Here is a 25188-nt window from a genome sequence, read left to right on the forward strand (position 1 = left end):
GTGTTCTTCCAGCTCCATACTGTGTTCTTCCAGCTCCATACTGTGTTATCTCCCATGCATTGACATCTGTTGTATTTCTTGAGGGAAGACTTCAGGGAATCTTTAAAATGCTTCCTTTGTCCTCCTCTTGTTCAAGTGCTTTCTTTGGGTGAGACGAAAAATATTTGATTTGGCAGTGGGATGTTGGGCACCCTAAGCACGTGGCCAACCCAGTAGAGTTGGTTTCAATTGATCATGGCCTCCGTGCTGGTGCTATTTGCTGCTTCAAGGACGTTGATGTTAGTACGTCAGTGTGCCCACCTGATAGGGAAAATCCATCCCAAACAACATTGACCCAATATGAGACCCAGTGGTATTGGCAATGGCTGCATCACCAAGGTGGGCCCAAAGTGGACTCGTGACAGCGGCGGAGTAGGATTGGGGCCGGTGCAGTTCCCGGCAGCATCGGTGGTGTCTGCATTTGCAAAATCCAACGAAGATTCATAGTGGTGAGAAGTCAGTGGAGATGAGATGGTGCAGAAGAGTGGTGACTTTCATTCCATTGGTGCGGTGAAGGGGACTTGTGTCTGACCACCAGGCCCATGGCCCATAGTGGAGCACTTAATGAGAACATCTATATAGTTGAACACTTTTTCTTTATTTTTTTCTGTCTTTATATTCTATATTTTGGTTTATTTTTCTGTATTTTAAAATGACGCCAGAGAGTGGCGACATAATACAACTCTTTTCACTGTATTTTGTAACAAAATACACATGACAATGAAAAAATCAAATCAAATCAAATCAAAACTGATGGTACTTCTCAAGGGTCAGGAGATGACATCTACATGTAGTCTAATTTTTATAGCCATATAGAAGAGTTGGAAGGATGACTTCCTTTTACGCAAGGATCTTGGTATCATCATAGATTTCACGTTCTTCGAAGACTATCATCTTTAGGCATCCAAAGGTCATGCTCACAGAGTGGATGTAATGCAGAATTTCTGCTTTATTGACGGGCTTAAATGAGAGTTAAGAGAAATGTTCCACATTTGGGACAATTTTTCTATTGATCTTAATGGAGGGATGGACTGGAGGTGGGCCAGGGAACGTTGGTTTGAGTCTCTTTGAGGTTGAGACTGAGACCAATTCTTTGTTATGTTTCTGCAAAGATATTTAGCAAGGCTTGAAGATTCTCTTCTAAGAGAGCAGAGATGACATTGTCATCCACATGCTGAACTTCCACAAGCAAGGTCAGTGTCATTTTCTTCTTGGATTTCCACCGGTTAAGGCTGTAAAGTTTTCTGTCCATTTTGTAGACATTGTCTGTTACCACTGGGAAGTTTGTTCTCGACAAGATGAAGAATGGTAGCAATGAAGATAGGGAAAACGGTGGGGTTGATGACACATCTCTGCCTAACTCTTGAACTGGCCTCAGAGGATTCTGTCGTATTACTGTTGGTGAGGATCACCATTGATGCCTTGTCGTGGAGGAGACAGAGGATGTTGATTAAATTTCACTGGACAGCCTTTGACAGGATCTTCCATAGCACTTCCTAATTGACTGAGTCAAAAACCTTGGTTAGATCGATTAAGGCCGTTTACATGGTTGGTGTTGTTCCTGGCATTTCTCTTGGCATTTCCAAGAAATGGAAATCATGCCCTTAGATCTGTGATCATGCTGGGCTTTTAGGAATGATTTCCTTGGAGACTGGGAGAAGGCGCATAGCAAGGATTTGGGCAAAGATCTTCCCAGCAATAGAAGGCAGGAAGATTCCTTGGTAGTTTCCACAGTCCACATTGTCTCCTTTCTTGAAGATGGTAACGTTGACAGCATCCCTGAAATTGGCAGCGATGTCTTCTTTGTCCCAGATTTCAGGAACATTTGATAACGTAGACGGGTAAGCTCTGCTCCTCCAAGATTGAAAATCTCCACTGGAATCCTGTCTATGCTTGCAGCTTTTCCAGTCTTCAATTGTCTTAACGGTGGCTTCAAATTCTGCGACACTAGGTGGGAGTTCAAGATCATCTTTATTGGCAAGTTTGGGGATTTTCTGAAAAGACCTTTGCATGCATTGCCACTTTGCTGAGGCTTGAGTGTTCTTTTGATCCTGAGAGTGATGCTATCATGCATTCTCAATTCCTGGCTGGGCCACCCATGAAGTAAGGTCAGAGGTGAGAAACCAGACAAAGGGCAATCCAAAACAAGTCATCAGCAGTAATTCTGGCAGAAGATATTCAAGTGATATCAATGGTTGCAGCAGTGGGTGAAGGCTGCAGCATTAGGGAGAACTCCAGTTGTTAAGGTTTCCTTGCCACTGGAACTGGATCATCGAGTATGATGATGCTTGTGGAGCCTGTTCCTCCCAGTGAGTTATTTTATTGTCCAGCACCATTGATGACTGAATGTAGTAGGACTGCAGAATTTAGATCTAATTCATTGGTCATGGAATCACTTAGCTGTCAATCACTTGCTGCTTATTCTGTGTATCACACAAGTAGTTCTGTGTTGTAGCCTTACCAGGCTGACACATCACTTTTAGGTATACTTGTGCTGCCCATTGAACCAATGTCTAGATGGTAATGGTAGGTCTGAGGATGTGCTGGGTGACAGATTATGATTGAATTCCATTCTGCTGCAGCTGGTAGCTCACAATGTCTCATGGATGTCCACTTTGGTTTGATACATCTGTTTTAAAATATCTATCCTGTTTAGCATGGTGTTTGTGCGGGACAACATGTTGGAGTATCTTCAGTGTGAAGAAGGAACTTCATCCCCACAAGCACGGTTCAATAGCTCCTCCTAGCAATACTGTCACGGAAACATACATCTAGGACAGGTAGATTTATGAGGATGAGGTCAAGTAAGTTTTCCCTCTTGTTGGTTCCCTCAGGCACCAGTCACAGACCTCTCTAGCTGCTGTGTCCTTTAGAATGTGCCAAATTGGTCAGTGCTGGTGCTGTCGAATCATAGATCTTGGATCTGGAGTTACATAAAGGCCGTACCAAATGGTGACATATTGGTAATGTCACCAGGCTAGTAATCTTGAGGTCCCAGGCTCATGCTCCAAGGATATTGGTAAAATCCCATCACAGCAGGTAGTGCATTTTGAACTCAATTAATAAAAAAACTGGAATTAAAGTTGGTTTAATGACAACTATGTTGAAAAATCCCAGCTGATGCACTGACATCCTTCAGGGAAGGAGGTTTGCTGGGGTTGCTCACATTTATGCTTAAACATTGATAATTTTACTACACATATGTAAATATGAATAATATTAACTTTGAACATATGATGAATAGTTTTACATTGATAAGATATGAAGAAATACTATATATTAGAAGTAGAACAACTTTAAAAATATAGAATAGATTTTCATGGAGGTCCTTTAAAAGTTACTTGGGCAGCCCAAAAATTAGATGGTGGATGCTTATTTTTATTTACTTACTGCAAAGTGTAAGATTTACAGAATGTTTTCAGGCCTGTTGGAATTTATAGTGGGCATCGCTTACAAGACCAGCTTTTATTGTCCAACCCTAAATACCCAGAAGGTAGTTGAGACTCAATCATATTGCTGTAGGTCTGGAGCTATATGTAGGCCAGAGAAATGAAGATGGCTGGTTTCCTTCCATAAAGGACATTAGTAAACAAGATGAGATTTCCCCAACAATCAGCAATGGTTTCACGGTCATCATTATCAATTCCAGATTTTTATAGAATTCAAATTCTACCATAAGCCATTGATGGATTTGAACCTATGTCACCCGAAACATTACCTGGATCTTGTCTACTGATAAAACCACTAGGCCATCACCACTCCTATTTACGTCCATCAGCAGCTAAACAGATAGCTTAAGGAGGCGTCGCACAGTAGCAATTTAAATTTCCTGCTTCTTCTCCTTTTATTGCACTTTACTTGGGGGATAAATCCATGCTGTGGTTCTCCTGAACCAATACTCAAAACAATAATAAATATTGAATGAACAGATGTGGGATGACAATTTAAGAAAGCACCATAAAATTTTAAAATTGGGCAGTACATAGTTTGGTGATGTTAAGTCACCATAATACACAATGTGTGCACAACGTCCTGACTTATTGTAGATTATTTTCTGATGTTCCTGGAGTAATGAGGACTTAAAAGAAAATATCTGATTTCCACTTGTGAGGCATGTTTGTCTCGTTATCATTTAAAACTCTCAAGATTTCTAAGTTTAATGTGTGCTCTGTCAGTAAGATTCTGATTGAAATGGGATGTGGTCTAATATTTTAATCTAGTACAGAATATTATACTTGGCTGACTTATGTACCAGTTAATAGCACAGAACTAAGGATAAATTCATCTTTGTTTAGAGGATGATAGTTATGTTATTGTAGCTAGAGTGCAGTGTATTTGATAATAATCTTAAAAATTTTAATAAAGAAGAAGTTTATCAAAATTGGCATTGTTTGAAAAGAAGCTTCCTGGTTATCTTTCCATATGTATATATTTTGCTCAAAAAAAATAATTAATGTTTAATATCCAGTATTGAACATCACCTTGTGAATTTATTTTTAAATTTAAGCATTTTTGGTGTTTTATATAATGTGATTTCCCCGCATTACTGCAGCTACTGATCTGCGCATCCGTGCTCTCACCTCCATTTTTGATACCTTAGTCCCATTAAAAGTATTACTGCCTCACACATTGACCATCTTCAGTCGTAGCGTCCTAGTCTTTGTTCCTTTAAGTTCAAAGGGTAAAGACTTGAAAGCTAGGGTGGACAATTGGTTTTGCTATTCACTGCTAGATTGGTCCACATGAGGTGCTGTGATGTCCTGCTGTTGTCTGCCAAAATTTTTTAACTATTAAAGAGTCAATCTGAAATGCAAAGTAACCCTTCTCATGGCCGTTTATTTCTAATACAAACTGTTTCCTTAAAACCCTTTCGCCACCTTTTATGCCCTCTCCTCCAACAAGTATAAGGGGCTCATGACTATTTTGTCACCTTTTTTATGTAGGGAGCAGTTATAATCCGGGATGCATGCACTGAAAAGGAAGATGGGATCAAGGCACGAGAAGTGTTGCTCTTTCACAGGGTCAACACATATGCATGGTTCAAATGGCTTCCTTCTACGTTATAACAGTTCTAAGATTCTATATAAAAGCATACAAATTAGGCACGGGAGTAAGCTACTCAGCCTCTGAAGCCAATCAATAAGATCTCATCACTTCACATTCCTGTTTAACGCTGATAACCTTTTACCCCCTTGCTTATTAAGAATCTATCTACCTTTCCTCAAAAGCATTCAAATACTTTGCTTCCATCACTTTTTGAGGAAGAGAGTTCCAAATAAATGGATTATCAAAATGCTTTTGATAAAAATATTAGGCTTGTTAATGAAATAGAAGCCACTCAGCTAAATTGGCAATAGCATGAATACAAAAATGGCTAAGGAATAGAGTTTTAGTGAATGAGAGAAAACAAGGTGTAGAGCTGGATGAACACAGCAGGCCAAGCAGCATCAGAGGAGCAGGAAGGCTGACGTTTCGGGCCTAGACCCTTCTTCAGAATGTCTTTTTTTAGACTATAAGAGTGTGCAGTAAAGTCATGAGCTACTGCATAAATTCCTATTTACCTTCTGTTGAGATCAGTTAAACATAGGCCAGTACTTAAATTTTTTACTTAATTCCTATTATTTGGAAAAACAAAATAAAATTTTTGAATTTCCTAGCTACTAAGACTAACTCACTAACCTTGGATTTAGGGATATACAGTTACAGTACTCACCAGCCAGTCAACTCATAGCCTTCCTGTGATGTCACAGTTTAATTTTTTTTAATAGTTTTTTTTCAAACTTGGGTACACCCTGATCCAAGCTGTTTCCAACTCTTGCAGTAGGTAAGTGTTAGGCCCCATGGCTGAGCATTTATTTATCCTCTCTCCAATATTCCCACTGATTTTGAGGTCTGTTGCTGCTCCCAACTCTGACTAAAGGTATATACATATATTAATTACCCTTGTCCAAATTCTTGTTTACCTCATCAAAATCTCAATGAAGTTAGTCAAATATGGTTTTCCTTTAATAAATCCATTTTTTGTTCCTTTTGCACTATTTCACAGACTTTTTTTTTCTCCAATTCCAATACAATTTCTATTTGTCTTAAATCAGGATCAGATTAAAGTTATAATCCTTTGTTGATGCTTGGTATACTCAAAACCACTGCTCAGCTTTATTGATCAATGCCATGATCAGATTGCTCAGATAGTTCAATGTGGTGCTGTGACAGTATGGGTTCAAACCCTATACTAACTGAGGTTGTTATTGCAGCCTCTTCTACCAGTGTGATAGCATGGAGTCATGATTGTACTTCCAGACAATGCATTCCAGATCCATACCTTTCAATGTGTGAAAAAGATTTTTCTTACATCACAGATAACAAGGTGTAGAGCTGGATGAACACAGCAGACCAAGCAGCATATTAGGAGCAGGAAGGCTGACGTTTCGGGCCTAGACCCTTCGTCCTGTTCCTATGATGCTGCTTGGCCTGCTGTGTTCATCCAGCTCTACACCTTGTTATCTCAGATTCTCCAGCATCTGCAGTTCCTACTATCTCTGATACAGTTTCTCCCTATCTGCTTTATCCAGCCCTCTCATGATTTTGAAAACTTCTCAAACAAATACAGAAGTTGCTGGAATAGCTCAGCAGGTCTGGCAGCATCTGTGAAGAGAAATCAGAGTTAACGTTTCGGGTCTGGTGTTCCGGGAACTGTTCTGAAGAAGGGTCACTGAACCCGAAACATTAACTTTGATTTCTCTTCACAGATGCTGCCAGATCTGCTGAGCTTTTTCAGCAACTTCTGTTTTTGTTTCTCGTTTACAGCATCCACAGTTCTTTTAGGTTTTTATTTTCAAAACTTCTGTTAGATCTTCTCTTAAAATTCTTCCCTCCAAGAACAGCGCCACCCTCTCCAATTTATCCTCATAATTGAAGGTTCTCATGACTGAAACCACTGTTGGAAATATTTTCTGCACACTCTTCAGTGTGTTCACATCCTTCCTATAGTGTGATACCCAGTTAATTAGTTACAGTTGATTAATAAGAATTGCCCAGATTTTACTTGCTTTTTAAGTCCTTCCAGTTTTCATTTGTATGAAGTAGCATTTACATGTCGGATCTTTAAAAATAATATTAATACACCCCTCTATGGTATCTCATTCATAAGTATGAGCATTCATAGGCGAGACATTTGTAAATCAGGGATTGCCTGCATATAGGTAAAGCATTTTAGTTGAAAAAAAATCAGAAGTGAGCCATGTTAAAAAAGAACACTTTTTAACAGTATCTGAACTGTTTTGCAGAATGTTGACTGTATTAGGCTTAAAAATTATTTATCATTTATTACTAATTCTTTGGTATTTGTCACAGAAATCAATCTGTGATGTCTATTAACAGAAAATCTAAACAAATACGCATGAAGCTTATTATAGCTTATTTTGTAAATCTAAAAATATTTCTTGAGGTAACAATATGTCAGTTTATTTATGTTACAGACCTTAATAAATTTGGATTGTGGATAAATTTGTTACCAATTAACTGAATTTACATTAAATTAAATTAAGTTTCACAGGATGGTTCATGATTGAAAAGCCCCTTTGACCCATTTCATTTCATCCTTTGAGAATGCTAAATCTACTGTTTTCACATTATAATATTTAGTTTTTATGAATAAATCCGGAGTGCTAGCCTTAACCTGTATTACCAGGACCCTGTTCAAGCTGTTGATCATTCTCTACTATGACACACTTCCTGGTATTGTCCTTTGTGCGCACCTAAAAATTTAGAACTTGAGCTTTCTTATTTTGCAGTCCTGCATTTCTGAAAGTATTGCCATGGATTATTTTCTGTGTTCCATTAAATTCATCTTAAGTTGTTTTATATTATTACCTTTTTTTGTCTGAATTGTGTGAGAACAGCATCAGCATGACACAGTCAATTGACAATACTCTCATTAAGGCAAAGATGCCAGGTGACTTTCCATGTACCTTTTCTAGTTCCTCTGTGATAACCTTGGTGGAAGAACTGTATGACTTATGCTGTTTCATAGGAATTGTACAGGTTTTCCACTGCTATTACATGAATGGGCAAGATGATCCTTACGGAAATTTGCTTTTATTAATTGCAATGTGGACAGTCAGTGCACAGCTCACAATCTGAATGTAAAAATTTCCATTGTAGAAATAGTTTAAATACTTCTCTAAGATCTCCTCCCAGTTTATGTATACATTTTTCATACCTGATTTCTTTAGAATAAAGAAATTCTTTAGAATTAAGAATAAAGCTGTATCTCTTCTCTACATTGTCTACATACAAATGCCTGGAACTAGAACTAAAGAACACAAGGTCCAACTTTTAATGTGAGCAGTGACGCAGCAGCTGTTCACCTTGTATACAGTTGCTCAAACTCTTTTTGTGATGTTGTAAGTGTAAATTTCCACTTAATGTCGTTTTAGTGTGGAACTCAATACAGGGAAATTGTGTCAACAGTGTGCAAGACAGATTGAAGGTTTCACTTTAAATAGATGGGGATCAGGAGCCAGGATTCTTTCCAGAATTGACAATGGAGATCAAGAAAATGGCGGAGTAATTAAACGATTACTTTGGTTCTTTTTCACAGAAGAAAACACAAACAAATTCCCAGAAATGACAGGGAAACAAGGATACATTGAGAAGGAAGAATTGGACTAAATTGGTAATTGTAAAATAAAGTGCTCAAGAAATTAATGGGACTGAAAGCTGATAGATCCCCAGCACATAATAATTTACATTGCCGGGAACTAAAAGGCTATAAGGCTGTGAGATATAGGAGCAGAAGTAGGCCATTCAGCCATTCAATATGATTGTGCCATTCAATTAGATCATGGTTGAGCTGCTAATCATCAACTCCATATCCCTGCCTTATCCACATAAGTCTTGATTTCCTCACAGTTTAAAAATCTATCTATTGTAGTTTTGAATATATTTAACAATCCAGCCTCAGCAGTCCTCTGCGGTAATGAACTCTACAGATTCACCACCCTCTGTGAGAGGAAATTTCTCCTCATCTGTCTTAAATGGGTGACTCCTTACTCCTTACTCTTAGATTATGCTCCTCACTCTGCCCCCAGAGGAAAACAACCTTTCCACTTCTGCCCTGTCAAGCCTCCAATGAATCTTGTATGTTTCAATAAAGTATCCACTCATTCTCCTAAACTCCAAATGCATAAATCCAACCTACTCACCCTCTCCTCATAAGACAGTCCCTGCATGCATGGGATCAACCTTCTCTGGACGGCCTCCGATGCCAGTATATCTTTCCTTAGATAAAGCTAGTATTCGAGCTGTCTTCTGACAAGTGCATTGTATAGTTTTAGTAAAACCTTCCTACTATTATTCTCCATCCTGTTTGAAATAAAGGCTAACATTCCACTTGATTCTATATTATCCTCTGAATTTGGATGCTAGCTTTTTGTGATTCATGGATGAGAACTCCCAAATCCTTCTCTTCTGTACCTACTCATCACCCTGACTTGGAAATATATTGCCATTTCTTCACTGTTGCTGAGCCAAAATCCTGGAATTCCCTCCATAATGGCATTGTGGGTCTGTCTCCAGCACATGGACTGCCATGGTTGAAGAAGACAGCTCACTACCACCTTCTCAAAAGCAACTGGAAATGGGCAATAAATGTTAGCCAGCCAGTAATGCTCATGTCCCATAAGCGAATAAACAAAAATTATGTTTAAAGATACAAATGATTAATGAACTGTCTTTCTTTCTGCCCTCATTATCTCCTGAATTATTTTCCATCCCACTGTATAGCTATTAGGGGATCTCCTTGAAACATTGTCTTTGTAATGGCTATAAGGTCATACCCATTAATCTGTATTTGTGTTGCTAATTCATTTATTTTTTTCTGAATAGCATGCACACTTGAGTAGAGAGAGATTAATTTTGCTTTATACCATTTTTCCTCCTTTGATCCTTATTACTGCTGTTTTCAATGCTTGTATACTATGTTCCTTCCTGTACCACTCCTGGGTATTGTTATCCAAATGCTTACCCCATAATTTTACCATATCCTTTTTGCTTTGTAAGCCTACATTAACCCTCTCCCAAACTTTCCCCTACTTGCTCCAATTAGTTCAAAGCCTTCTCTACAGCCCTAGTTTTTCATTCCAGTATGTTTCAAGTCAAGCCTGTCTCACCAGAACAGCTTCCTTCTACCCCAGTACTGGTGCCAGTACTCCATGCACTGAAACCAATCTTACCCACATCATCTTTGAGCTACATATTTAACTCCTTGACTTTATTTACCCAATGTCACTTTGCCCATTGCTTAGGTAGTAATTCAGAGATTATTTCATTGGTTTTCTGCTTTATAATTTAACTAAACTATTGAAAATCTTACAGCAGATTCTCCATATTAGTCCTATAAAAACCATTGGTACCAATGTAGATTGTTGGATCCCTCCCCTTCTTTTGCAAATTCTTCCCCAAGGAGATGCCATTTGCCTTCGTAATGGACAGGCAACACAGCCTTTGGGAATCCTGCTACAGTGAACAGTACCTATACCCTTAATTATACTGTCCCTAACCACTACTACATTCCTATTTCCTCCCTCTCTTGAATGGCTCTCTGTGCCAAAGCTCCATGATCAGTCTGCTCATTCTCCATGCAAGTCACTACCTCCTGTCCCTGATGACAGATCAATTTTGAAAGAGGTAGCCATGGAAATAGTGCATGTGTTTGTTGTCATCTTCCAAAATTATGTATATTCTGGAACAGTATCAGCAGACTGGAGTGTGGCAAATGTAACTTTTTGTCAAGGGTTCATCAAAAATTTATGAAAAAGGTGGGGAAGAGAGAAAGCAGAGAAGTACTGACCAGTTAGCCTAATAATATAACATCTGTAGTATGTAAACTGCTAGTGTCTATTGTAAAGCATGTGATGAGGACATATAGAAAATATCAACAGGATTAGACAAAGTCAACAAGGATTTATGGAAGGGAAATTACGTTTGGCAAACTTAAGTTGTGTTTTTTTTAGGATTTCACCAGTAAAGTAGATAAAGAAGAACCAGTGGATGTAGTGTATTTTGGATTTTCAGAAAGCTTTGTTAACGTCCCACGTAAGACATTATTGTGCAAGGTTGCAGAAAACAGGATTGAGGGTAATATACCAGCATGGATAAAGAATTGGTTAGCAGATAGGAAACAGAAGAAATTAATGTGTCTTTTATTTTGCAGTATAATGTGGGGTACTCAGAGATCAGCTTTCATTATGTAAACTAATCATTTAGATGAGGAAATCAGATGTATTTTTTCCAAGTGTGCTCTTGTCTCAAAACTAGGAAGAATTGTGAGTAATGAGGAGGAAGTAAAGAGACCTCAAGGTAATTTAGATAAATTGAGTGATTGGGCACATACATGGCAGATGCAATATAGCATTGCTAAGTGTGAAAATATTCATCTCAGTATGAAAAACAGAATGGCAGAGTGGTTATTTAAAAGGTGATAGATTAGGAAATGTTTATACAAAAGTGGATCTGAATGTCCTTGTACAAATCACTGAAAGCAAGCTGGTGCATGCTTGTAGCCTTCATTGCAAAATGATTTGAGCATAGGAACAAGGATGTCTTATTGCAGCTGTACATGGCTTTGGTGAGACCACCCCAGAGTGTTATGTGTAGTTTTAGTTTCTTTACCTGAGAAAAATATTTATTTGCAATAGAGGGAGTACACAAGAGTTTACCAGACTGATTCCTGGAAAGGCAGATTTGTCTTATGAGGAGAGATTGGTTTGATTAGGGCTGTATTCATTGGAGTTTAGAAGAATGAGAAACAACCTCATTGATCTGTATAAAATTCTGACAGGACTGGACAGACTGAATGCAAGGACTATTATTCTCCTGATTGGGACTCTAGAACAAGGCTCCATTGTCTCAATATACAGGATAGACCATTTAGGATTGAGATGAGAAGGGCATGTAAACCTGTGGATTATTCTACTACATAGATTGGTGGAGGCCGTATCGCTGAATATATTTAAGAAATAAATAGATTTCTAAACTATAAAGGGATCAAGGGCTATGGGGAGAATACAGGAGTATGACATTGAGATATAGGATCAGATGTGATCTTATTGAATGGCAAAGCAGGCTCAGTGGGCCAAGTTCATACTCCTGCTCCTATTTTCTATGTTGCTATATTTCATGAAGCCACCCCTAAGGAGTAAAGGGGGTGTTAATATTTGGATGTTTGTGATCACAGTTACCCATTAGAGGCAGTTGATGGCTTGTAGCAATTCTCTAATAGTTTATTGGGTTTGTTAAGCAACAGTTTCGATACGATATATCAGTTAATTAGTCAAAGAAAGTACACTACCTTGAGAGATAAGAAAGACTGGTCTTGAATCTGTCCTGTAGAATGGAGTAGCAGTAGAAGTGGTCTTAAAATGGTGTTTGTTTGTTCTTCCCTTGGAGTGAATTAGGGCAACTCCTGGTCTTCTCCCAGGAAGATCCTGGCTCATTTTCCTGGACCCTGTCACTCGTACCCATCTCTTACCACCTATCCCTGTTGATATACATCATAATGGCCACCTATGCACGGTCACTTTCCTGTCTAAGCTCTTTCGGCCAATGACCATGGGCAACTATTCATGATGCCAGGATGATTGTTGTTCCCTTGCCCACCTCCATTTGAAGGTTAGCATTATTTCCTTCTAAGAACTAACTGTCTTTCTTTGAAAATATTGCAGGAGTAATAGGGTAGTGTGGTGCTTGATAAATATTTTGTTTATGCCTGAGGGAAGCTAGTTACTAGTGTAACACAGTTAAATGAGATTTCATACTACACAGGAAGTACTGTTTAAAGTGCACCCCAATTCCAACAGACATTAAGCAGTCACCTGTTGAAATTTTTGACCAGGGTATTTTGTGGTCGCGGTGGGTTCTTGAAGCTGGAAGACCAATTAGATCCATTCCAATTTAAAGGAGCAGGCAACTATATTACAGAGAACAGGGAGGGTGCTTCAACATGGAAATGCCCTCTCAGTAGCTCATCTTGAAAACTTAAATATAACATAGAAAAAGTAGAGAGGCTACCACTTTTGGGAGGTGTGTTCACCGTGAAAGGAATACTCTCTTTGGCATTATCTTTGGAGCAGTTATATCAAAGCAGGGTGGACCTGACAACCTGCCTACCTGCCAGATTAGAAAGTTGGAGCTCGACTGGAAAATCCCAGTTGGCCTCTTTTAGTTGTTGTTAATAAGGTTCTTCTTAATAAGCTTTAATTGGCTGCTTCCCTACTAGGTATAAGCAGCCTTGCCAATGCCATGAATGTAACTCCTGTAAAATGCCAGTGCTGGGAAATAGTGTCATTCTCAACCTTTGGAGGACCTGAAAACCCTGCTCATGCAGACTGCAAAGCAAGGACTTATGAACAACCAGTATAAATTATACTTAAAATATTTTTAGAATGTTAAATAGAAAACAAACTAAAGATTGGAGTGAAAACAGAAATTGCTGTAAAAGCTGAGCAGGTCTGACAGCATCTGTGGAGAGAAATCAGAGTTAACATTGTGATTCCAGTGACTCTTGTTCAGAGCTGACAGTAGCTAGGAAAAAAGTTGGTTTTAATGCAGAAGATAGGGTGGGGAGGGGGTAGAGGGCGGTAAAGAGTAAACGATAAAATCATAGAACCCCTACAGTGTGGAAACGGGCCGTTTGGCCCAACAAGTCCATACCGACCCTCGGAGCATCCTGCCCAGACCCATCCCCCTATACTATACATCCCTGCACACTATGGGCAATTTAACATGTTCAGTCCACCTGCACATCTTCGGACTGTGGGAGGAAACCAGACCACCCAGGGGAAACAGGGAAATGTGCAAACTCCACACAATTGCCTGAGGGTGGAATTGAACCCTGGTCCCTGGTACTGTCAGGCAGCAGTGCTAACCACTGAGCCACCGTGCTGCCCCTGTGGTGGCATAGGTGGAGATAAAACCCAAGGAGAGAGAAGAGCAAAGAAGAATGAGAATTTTTCTCCACAGATTCTGCCAGACCTGCTGAGCTTTTCCAGCAATTCCTGATTTTGTTTCTGATTTCCAGCATCCACAGTTCTTTCAGTTTTCGTTAAAGATTGGAGAACACACATGACATTGAGAGAGACTTAAAATTGAAAACAGAAAGGAAACTGTTAAGCTATTTTAAATTTCATTTTTCTCAAAAGGTTCCACTTTTCACTTTTCTATTTTGGAAATGAGACTGTACAATTGTAAAACATGTCAGGCCAGCACTCATCGCTTATTGAACTGTTAAAAACAAAATCAGTTACTCATTTTATCTATCTTTAAAGTGAAAATATTGTATAATCAGCCTAAGTTTATACCATCACTGTGATTTCTGTGTGGATTCTATCAGCGAAAACTGCAACAGTGCATCTTGTGCAGGAATAGTACATCACCAACAATGGTTCTCAAACTTCTGCACTTTATTTGCACATGTGCAGATATCAGAAATCATTGGAAGTTTTGTCCAAGGCTAACAAAGAATCAATAGCTTTGCCATTATCAACATAAAAAGATTAAGACTATTCAATTATTTAAACAATGTTTAAGTTCTGAGTTGTTAAGGCTACATTTGATAAATTGCCATTTTTAGCCATGAAACAGTAAAATAAGCAAATACAGTTTATATATAAAGTGAATAATTACATTTCTTCCTTGTGTTTTATTCTCCCAGAATCTCTTTAAACGTTAGGTCACCTATAAATTTTGAGAGATTGAAAGGAAATTGGTGGCCTGCTTCCTGCTTCAAAATATACATTTGCTACTAGTGTAGAGTACAGTAGTATTTGATACTGTGAAATCCACTTTACAATAGGAATGGAATGTTTCTGGACAATCGATCCACATTCACAATGAGGACAAGCCATTGCAAAGCTCACGTTTCGGACACCTGTACAAAACAGTCCTACTATATGCCGGAAATGACAGGTAGTAATTTTTAAAAATATGCCAATAAACACCTTTTGCCTATTGTAAAAATAATTTTGTTTATTGCCAAAAATGTGTTTTATATATGCTTTATTGTTATACTAGAAAACTGTGAAATAAAGTAAGTTCTATTTTCTTTAGTTTTCAAACTGTGATTTACTTCAGCACCACTCTTACTGACGAGCTTGCTAAAGATTATGGAGTGGTAGGAAGCAATATATCTCCCATTGTCTCAGAAAGATTATCAAGATGTATAATACTCTTACAAAAAGAAAATTGCATATGGTAGACAATGCATGTATAACTTCTTTTTCTTCTTCATTCCTTTCCCCACGCACTATGAATGTTACATTACTCCAGCTTCACCATTAATTTTGACTTACTCGTTTGTGTAGTCTGCAACTAGGTACATTGGTTTATGTTTGTTTTGTAATGATCCTTTTACATGCATCACTAGTTACCGTTCTGTTAAATTCTATTATTGGTATCAAAGATTCTGATGAACCATGATTTGTGACCTTGCTGTTCACAAAATGGGCATAACTTGTGGATTGTAAAGGTGGTCTTACGTTTTTCATAAAGAATATCTTGATTGCCATCAATGGTAAAGGCCATGGCAAATTAACATGTAGAGATTGAATCAACATTGCAAGAATGCCTTGAATGAAGGAAATTCTGGTTCAGGATGATGAAACAACAAAGGTAAGTGAACAAACAGGGTTTGTACTATTTCCTGAAGCATTGGGCTCCATATAAGATTAGTGATTACATAATTGAATGTATAATGAAAACCTTCGATTGAAGACACTGATGTGAATTTACCACACCATGGGCATAAATCATTTTGGAACAAAGCTTTCTGGTTGTGATGTGTTCCTTCCTTGAAGTTTTGAAATCCTTCTGCTGCTGGTTCTGATGCTCCTATGTGGATGAGAAAGAAATTCCGCGATATTGACCCAACGCTGAAGAGCTGTGACTTATATCCATTTTAGAATGACTTTTGATCTGAATCAATAATTGTTCTAACCACTTGACAGCAGGGTCAAATTCCCAGATTCTTGACTCACGAGCTAGTACAAACAACCTATCAACATCTATCCTGTCATGCTCTGTAAGAATTTCATAAGTTTCAATAAGATCACGTATCATTCTCTGAAACTCTAAGAATATGGGCTCAATTTCTTCACCTTCTCCTCTTAGACAATCCAGCCATCCCAAGTATTAGTCTGCTGAACGTCTGTTGCACTCCCTTTACAGCAAGTATATCCTTTTCTTAGATAAGGAGATCAAAAATGTACAAAATACACCAGCTGTGGTCTCACCAAGGCTGCATACAACTGCGGCAAGACATCGTTAAATCTGTACAAAAATCCCATCTTTTATGAAATCTAACATCTCGAATTAATATATTAAAGTAAGCATGAATAGCGTTAGGCCAGGCGTTTAAAGGAAGAAAGGCTGTTTGTCTTAAAACTCAGTTGACAGTTTGCCCATCCATCTTCTCAAAAGTTAAAAATTGCACGGAAGGATGCAGGAGTAAGGGACAATGAGTACACTGAACATATAAAAAAAATGTGTGAGGAAGTTAAAAAATGTTAAAAATGTAGAAGGTCACCATCTTGGCCCATAGTGAGTTCCACATTAGGGAGAGACTTCAATAATGTTTTAGCATTGGAGTAGAACGTATGGGGTAACTGAATAACACATTTTCATCTTACACTTTATGAACCTGGCAACTGAATTTAGACAGTCTGGAGTAATGTACAGGAAAGGAAAAAGTGATTGTGGACAAAGTAGTGGAGAAATGGATAGGCAACAGAATAGGGAGACTGGCTGATTTCCTCAGCGATGAAACAAGTTGGAGGTGGGGGTTTGCTATGAGGTCAGAGATGTATGTGAAAATATGATCATTATTGTAACTAATACAGCAGCAGGACGTCCCATTAGTAATGGTATTTATGAAATAAATCATGCAGTAATTAATAAGATACTTCTCAAAATCTTAGCAGAACACCCAGGTTGTAAACTAAAATCTGCCTTGACGTGGGAAATCCATGAGATGACATCATGACCAATGGTTGAGGGCTACATAGTACATCTGGGGACATAGTATATTACGAAAGAGAAGGACATAGAGTGTGGATAGCAAAACATTGTTAAATCTGTGGGAAGTAAGGGAGGAAATTACAAGATCCCTTGCAGAAATATTTGCATCAACTATAACTATGGATTTAGTTGTTAGTGGATTCAGCCATGATTTATTGATATAACAAGGAGAAACTCACAGGCATCTTTATGATGCATGTTGATGATTTTCTGTGAGTGATTCTGTTGAATTTGTGCTATGTGTGATGAATAAAGTAAGAAAGATGTTTAGATTGGTAGTAAGCTTCTTTTACTCTTTAGGATTAGATGTTGAGTAGAGCAGGTCAGGAGTGATTAGATTAGATTTTATTGTCACGTGTACCTGAGACCAGGGATACAGTGAAAAATGCAGAGTCACTACTCTCTGGCGCCATCCCAGAATTTTAAGTCAGTTATGACAAAATAGTAATTTTACAAAATTGTAATCAGACTTTCAGGGTGCATTCTGTAAGGTTAATTAGTACTGATTATACGTTTATAGAATCAGACCAAATAGTAAAGAGTGAAACACGATGCATTTCACATCCATATATTTTGGACAGTTATGCAAAGTAGCTTATGGCAGATGAAGTATTGACTGAGAGTGGACAAATTGATACTGACACACTGGTTAGAACTATCTATCGCGTGGACACGTGTCAAAGGTCTTCATTAAAGAAGAAATGCCAGAAGGGACCATGAATAGAAATATGCCACCATTGTAGAGAGAGCAGAGAAAGCAATTAGCAAATACAAACATTACTAAGGTAAGATCCATGGATTGGCAAAAGGAAGTAAAGGCGTTGAAGGCCAGAAAACATAATATGATTTCTGATACAACAAGGTGCAGGGCTGGATGAACACAGCAGGCCAAGCAGCATCATAGGAGCAGAGAGGCTCTGCTCAAGCCTCTCTGCTCCTATGATGCTGCTTGAGCCTCTCTGCTCCTATGATGCTGCTTGAGCCTCTCTGCTCCTATGATGCTGCTTGAGCCTCTCTGCTCCTATGATGCTGCTCGAGCCTCTCTGCTCCTATGATGCTGCTCGAGCCTCTCTGCTCCTATGATGCTGCTTGAGCCTCTCTGCTCCTATGATGCTGCTTGGCCTGCTGTGTTCATCCAGCCCTGCACCTTGTTGTCTCGGATTCTCCAGCATCTGCAGTTCCTACTATCATATGATTTCTGATTGTGGACCACGCAGTGAACAAAGCCATATGAATAGATCACAGATTTGCAAAAGGAGCTTACATCATAGGAAGGGGAGAACTGTAGGAGCAGTCTAGAATGAGTTGGGTTGGAATTTGGGTGGAGATTGTAGCTTGTATACAACAAGGACAATGGAACTGGCTAGGAATACTGACCAGGAGCGGAAGCTTATGATCAAGGTGTTTTAGTAACTACTAATACATTAGAAGATAAGTTGATAAAGAATGACAAATAACAAGAATTGGAAAGCTGAAAAGAATTTAGTGTATATACAGAAGTGCCAGAGAGAGGCAGCCAGGCTTATCACAATAATGGATATGCACTGAAAAGGTGTTTTCTGTGTGCTATATACAAGGCTAAAGATAGACTGGTGTCTCAGGGTTTCGAAGAGAGATTGGTGATCAAAATATGAGAGTCAGTTCCCCTGTAGGGTGAGGTATGAACTGAAGATGTTCTCAACTCTTTGTTTTAGCAACGTATTCCTGGGAATGGAAATGGATGTGTGTAAAAGCTGCATTTTTGTAACGAGAAAAATTAAAGGGAAGTCTTTAAGTCATGTAAGGATGGCAACATCGAAGTGAAATAGCGGATATTAAATAAGTATGTTTATGTTTTGAATAATGGATCAGAATGTATTTCTCAGTTAGGTTTGTCGAACTGAAACCAGATTACATTTAGTTGTTAGTGGATTCAGCCATGTTTTATTGATATCAAAAGGAGAAACTCACAGGCATCTTTATGATGCATGTTGATGATTTTCTGGTGATTCTTCTGAATTTGTGCTATGTGTGATGAATAAAATAAGAAAGATGTTTAGATTAGTAGTTAGGTTTCTTTTACTATATAGGAGTAAATATCGAGCCGAGCAAGTCAGGAGTGATTAGATTAGATTTTATTGTCACATGTACCTGAGACCAGGGATACAGTGAGAAGTGCAGAGTCACTACTCTCTGGCGCCATCCCAGAACTTTAAGTCAAAAGCAGAAAATAAGAAACAAAACAAAAGAAATGGCCAGATTCTGGCTGGACCAGTGGGGTCATAGAGACTGGAGGCAGTTATGGATTTGAAGAGTGTTGAGGTCACTGGAGGAAGTTAGAGATAGAGAGTTGTAAAGTTCCACTGCTAAGGAAGGTTGTAGGGGCTTGAAGATGTTGCAGATGATTTGTGTTGTCAGGACTGAAGGAAGTAACAGAATTAAAGAGGGCCGAAGGAGTTTATAGAGATTGAGATGGTTATAGTCCTGGCCAAAGTCACTGAGACACAGAGTGATTCAGTGACTGGAGAAGATTATACAGAGAGGGATGGTTGTTGGACTTTACGAAGATAGGGAGGTTTGAAGGTGCTGGAGCAGTTTACAGAGACATGGAGAATTGTAGGAGCTGGGAGACATGAGAGATAATGAGGGTTGTAGCGGATTCAGGAGTTTACAGAAATAGGGAGTACTTGTAGGAGCTTGAGGAATATACAGAGGGAGGCAGGTTTTTGGTATTCCAAGTTGTTAGAGGTTTGGAGTGCTGTACAGACTGGGGAGATTTCAGAATTAGGGAGGGATACAACAGCATGAAGAGTTTCCAGAAGTGTTGAAAGATACTGACTTGGACATTTTGGTCCTGTGCCGCTCAGGGTCATCAGAATGAGTTGATCTTATTGAAATGTACAGATCCTTAGGGGAATGGATAGGGTGGATACTGAAGGGATGCTTCCATTCCCTTTATAGGGGAGACGAGCAAGGACACTCGATTTGAAAAAGAGGTCTCCCATGGAAGATGGAGAAAGGGTGAGTTATTTTTATCGATGACTCAAACCTACTTCAAGTTTGTTTCTATGCAGCTCATTGGAATTTGGTGAGAGAATATGGAACATGCTCATTTGGGACTGCAGGAAGTAACAGATGAAGGCCAGTTTGTATGGTCTGGAGGTGGTTGCAGAGAAAGAAGGCGTTCAGCAGCTGGAGGAGTTACAGTGAGGGTGTAGGGTAGGGACTGGAAGACCTGACAGGCTCACTTAATGAGGGGCAGATAGAGTCATAGAGTCATACATCACGGAAACAGACTCTTTTGGTCCAACCAGTCCATACCAAACATAATCCCAAACTAAACTAGTCCCATCTGCCTGCTCCTGGCCCATATCCCTCCAAACCTTTCCTATTCATATATCCATCCAAATGTCTTTTCAACGTTGTAATTGTATCCACATCGACCACTTCCTCGGGAAGTTCATTCCACATACGTACCACCCTCTGTGTAAAAAATGTTCCTGTTATGTCTTTTTTATATCTCTCTCCCTTAAAAATGTACCCCCTAGTCTTGAAATTCCTCATCTTGGAGAAAAGACAACCATCATCAACTCTATCTATACCTCTCATTATTTTATAAACTTCTATCAGGTCGTCTCTCAACTTCCTACACTCCAGTGGAAAAAATGTCCCAGCCTATCCAGCCTTTCCTTATAACTCAAACCTTCCATACCTGGCAACATCCTGGTAAATCTCTTCTGAACCCTCTCCAGCTTGATAATATCCTTCCTATATCTGGGTGACCAGAACTGGACACAGTATTCCAGAAGAGGACTCACCAACGTCCTGTACAACCTCAACATAATATCCCAACTGCTATACTCAAAGGACTGAGCAATGAAGGCAAGCATGCCAAAAGCCTTTTTAACCATCCTGTCTATGTGTGATGCAAACTTTAAAGAATTATGTACCTGTGCACCTAGGTCCCTCTATTCTACAACACTACCCAAGGTCTACTATTAATTGTATAAGCCCTACCGTTGTTTATAGTACCAAAATGCAATGCCTTGCATTTATCCAGATTGAACTCCATCTGTCATTTTGCAGGCTATAGACCCATTTGATCAAGATCCCTTCGTAATCTTAGAAAATGTTCTTCATTGTCTACAATGCCAACAATTTTGGTGTCATCCACAAATTTACCAACCATGCTTTCTATATTCTCATCCAACTCATTTATATAAATAACAAACAAAAGAGGATCCAGAACCAATCCCTGTGGAACACTTTTGGTCAGAGGCTTGCAGGCCGAAAAGCAACCCTCCACCATTATTCTCTGACTCCTACCGTGAAGCCAATTATGTATCCAATTGGCACGGTCACTCTGAATCCCATGAGACCTAACTTTACTAATTAGTCTACCATGCTGAACCTTGTCAAAGGCTTTACTAAAATCCAAATAAACAACGTCTACTGCTCTGTCATCGTCAACCTTTTCGGTAACTTCCTCAACAAACTCAATCAAGTTTGTGAGACACGATTTTCCTTGCACAAAACCATCCTGACTATCCCTAATCAATTTTTGCCTCTCTAAATGTCCAATAATCCTATCTTTTATAATCACCTCCAATAATTTACCCACAACTAATGTCAGACTGACAGGTCTATAGTTTGCCGGTTTCTCCTTACAAAGTTTCTTAAACAAAGGTACAGCATTAGCCACCCTCCAGTCATCAGGCACCTCACCTGTAGTTATAGATGATGCAAATATTTCTGCAAGGGGTCTTTTAATTTCCTCCCTTACTTCCCAGAACATTCTGGGATATATTAGATTAGATCAGACCCTGGAGATTTATCCACTTTTATATTCTTTAGGACCTCCCGAACTTCCTCTTCTGTAATGTGAACTGATTTTAAAACATCAAATTTTATTTCTGTGCATCTTCTAGATTCCATTACTTTCTCCACAGTAAAAACTGACGCAAAATATTCATTTAGTCTCTCTCCTATCTCCTGGGGTTCAATACAAAGATGACCTCCTTGATCTTTAAGAGGCCCCACCCTCTCTCTAGTTACCCTTTTGCTCTTAATGTATTCGTAGAATCTTTTTGGATTATCCTTAGCCTTATCTGTCATGCTACCTCATATCCCCTCTCTGCCTTCCTGATATCTCTCATAAGAATGTCTCTACACTCTTTATATTGATTAAAGATTCAATTGAACCAAGCTGTGTATATCTAAAAAAAAGGATTCTCTTTTATTCTTGACTAGAACCTCAATATCTTTATTCATCCATTGTTCCTTAACTTACCAGCCTTATCCTTCACTCTAACAAGAACAAAATGCCCCTCAACTCTTGTCATCACACCCTTGTATGCCCCCCACTTGTTGGACATCCTTTTACCTGCAAACAGTCTACTCCACTCAACTTTTGAAAGTTCTTGTCTAATACCAGTAAAATTTGCCTTACTGCAATTAAAGGATTTAACTTTTATGGAAGGCTTATCCTTTTCTATTAACATTTTGAAACTAATAGAATTCTGATCACTAGACCCAAAGTGTTCCCCCACTTTTACTTCAGTCACCTGCCCTGCCTTATTGCCCAAAAGAAGGTCTAGTTTTGCTCATTTTCTAGTGGGAGCAACCACATGTTTAAAGAAAGTTTTCTTGAGCACATTTGAGAAATTCTTCACCATCCAAACCTTTAACATTATGGTAGCCCCAGTCAATGGAAAATTAAAATCCCCCATTATTATAACGTTATTATGCTTAAGTATATCTGAGACCTCTCTAGAGAGCTGTTTCTCAATTTCTGTCTTACTATTTGGAGGGCCTATAGTACAATCCCATCAAAGTGATCTTTCCTTTCTTATTTGTAATTTCTACGCATACATTTTCACTGGACGATTTTTCAGAAATAACTTTCCAAGTTGCAGCAGTAATGTATTCCTTAATCAAAAGCACAACCACCCCCCCCGCCTTCTTGCATCCTTTTCTACCCTTCCTGTAGCAACTAAAACCAGGAAGATTGAACTACCCGTCTTGTCCATTTCTCAGCCAAGTTTCTGTAATAGCTATAACGTCCCAATCCCATGTTCTTAAACATGCCCTGAGCTCATCAGCCTTACCTGTCCTTACATTGAAATAAATGCAACTTAGTTCTTCAGAGTTACTTCATACTCTGACTCTCTCTTGTCTTTCTTTTGTAATTGATATGCTTTCCTCACATTCATAACCTACCCATCAATCCTTCCATTTATACTGCTACTTAAAATTCCTCCAGTTGCCTTCTCTTTCCTGCTAAGTTTAGGTTAGACCCATCTTTTTTGAACATAGAATAGAATCCCTACCATGTATAAGCAGGCCATTAGGCCCATACTGACCCTCTAAAGAGCATCCCACCCAGACACACCCTGCTGCCATGTAACCCTGCATTCCCCATGGCTAACCAACCGAGCCTGCACATCCCTGGACACTATAGGCAATTTTACCATGGCCAATCCACCTAACCTGCACATCTTTGGACTGTGGGAGGAAACCAAAGCACCCGGAGGAACCCACGCAGACACGGGGAGAATGTGCGAACCCACACAGACGGTCACCCAAGGCTGGGATTGAACCTGGGTCCCTGGTGCTCTGAAGCAATAGTGCTAAACATTGAGCCACCGTGCTGCCTTTTCTATCCCAAAAGACATTCCAATTGTCCAAAAACCTGAATCCCTGAACAATACACCGGCTGTTCAGCCTTGAATTATCTTCTTTAAACTTTTGTTCCTTCACTTGTTTGAGTTTGGCATTTGGAGTTAACTAAATAAGATAACTCTATGGCACAGGGCAACAGAGAACAGGAAGATCCTAAGCTTCTTGCCCATCATTTACTCAGTGAGCTGCTCTCACTTAGTCTACTGCTAAACCCCACATATGAAGGGCATGAGGTTTCCCAGATCTTGCTGCTCAGGGGCCCCAGTGTACTCATCTCTCAACTAGCTGGAGAGATACCATTGGATAGTATTTACACTGTTACAGATTTTAGAGAAGCTCAATGTCCTAGCAGAGGTCTTAAAAGTGTTAACTCAAGAAGGTAACAGAGATAGAGAAGGTTGTGGTTTTAGACGGAGTTCCAGCAATCAGGAGGCTTCAAGGTGCTGGATGATTGTAGTGATGGGAGGAGCACACAAGGATAGGGAGGGCATTAGGCACTCCAGGATGTTACAGAATTGGGAGGGTTGGAGGTATTGAAGGAGGGTTTGATAGATAGGGAGTGTTCTGCGGTCTGATAAAGGAAACAGTAATAGAGAGCACTATAGGAGCTTGTGCAAGTTACACAGATAGGGAGGGTCCTAGGGACTGATGGAGGTTATGGAGATGGGGAATGTTACATAGAAAAGAGAGGCAGGTGTAGGCCATTTGGCCCAACAATCCTGCGCCACCATTCAATATGGTCACAAGTGGCCATCCAAACGATTACCCTGTTCCCACTTTCTCCCGAAACTGACGCTGTAGTGGCTGCAGGAATTTACAGTGTTAGGGAGGGTTGGAGAAACTGGAGGACGTTGCAGAGATAGATAGAGAGGGCTGTGGTGTCTGGTTGAGGTTAAAAGGATAAAGAGAGTTGTTCGGCCTGGAGAAGATTACAGAGATAGGTAGGATTGTAGAGACTATAATAGGTGAGAAATATAGAGAGGGTTGTAAGGATGAGAGGACTTTACAGAGAAACAGAGGTATGTGGTTGGTGTTGGGGTACAGTGATTGGAGGATTATAGGGATTGGTGTAAGTTGTGGAAATAAATATCAATCATGTCTGCAGGATGTTATAATGATATGATGCGATTTATGAACTGGAGAAGGTTGTAGACGTAAAAGGATGTAGTGACTTGAGGAGATTACATGCATAGGGAGAGTAGTAGAGAAAGAAGTTTACAGAGATGGAGTGTGTTGTAGAGATGGGAGGAGCTCACAGAGATTGTGACAGTTGGAGAGACTAAATAATGTGACAGGGAGGGTAGCTGAGACTGAACAGTATGCAGAAATTTGTAGTGACAGAGGAAGGTTAAATGGGTAATGAGGGTTGTAGGGGCTTGAAAAAGTTACAAAAAATGAGAGATTTTTCAGGTCTGG

General features: G+C 39.3%; 1 protein-coding gene across 2 annotated transcripts in view; it reads left to right on the forward strand.

The window, feature by feature from the left end:
• Window positions 1–25188, forward strand: part of erich2 (glutamate-rich 2) — a 161305-nt gene that overhangs the window by 36049 nt on the left and 100068 nt on the right. For both annotated transcript variants that reach the window (XM_048599422.1, XM_048599423.1), the window contains one exon: window positions 14894–15006. In XM_048599422.1, the coding sequence (XP_048455379.1) occupies window positions 14894–15006 (113 nt within the window). The remainder of the gene's footprint in view (window positions 1–14893; window positions 15007–25188) is intronic.

The sequence above is a fragment of the Rhincodon typus genome, chromosome 7 (assembly GCF_021869965.1).
Source record: "Rhincodon typus isolate 14 chromosome 7, sRhiTyp1.1, whole genome shotgun sequence".
Taxonomy (NCBI): domain Eukaryota; kingdom Metazoa; phylum Chordata; class Chondrichthyes; order Orectolobiformes; family Rhincodontidae; genus Rhincodon; species Rhincodon typus.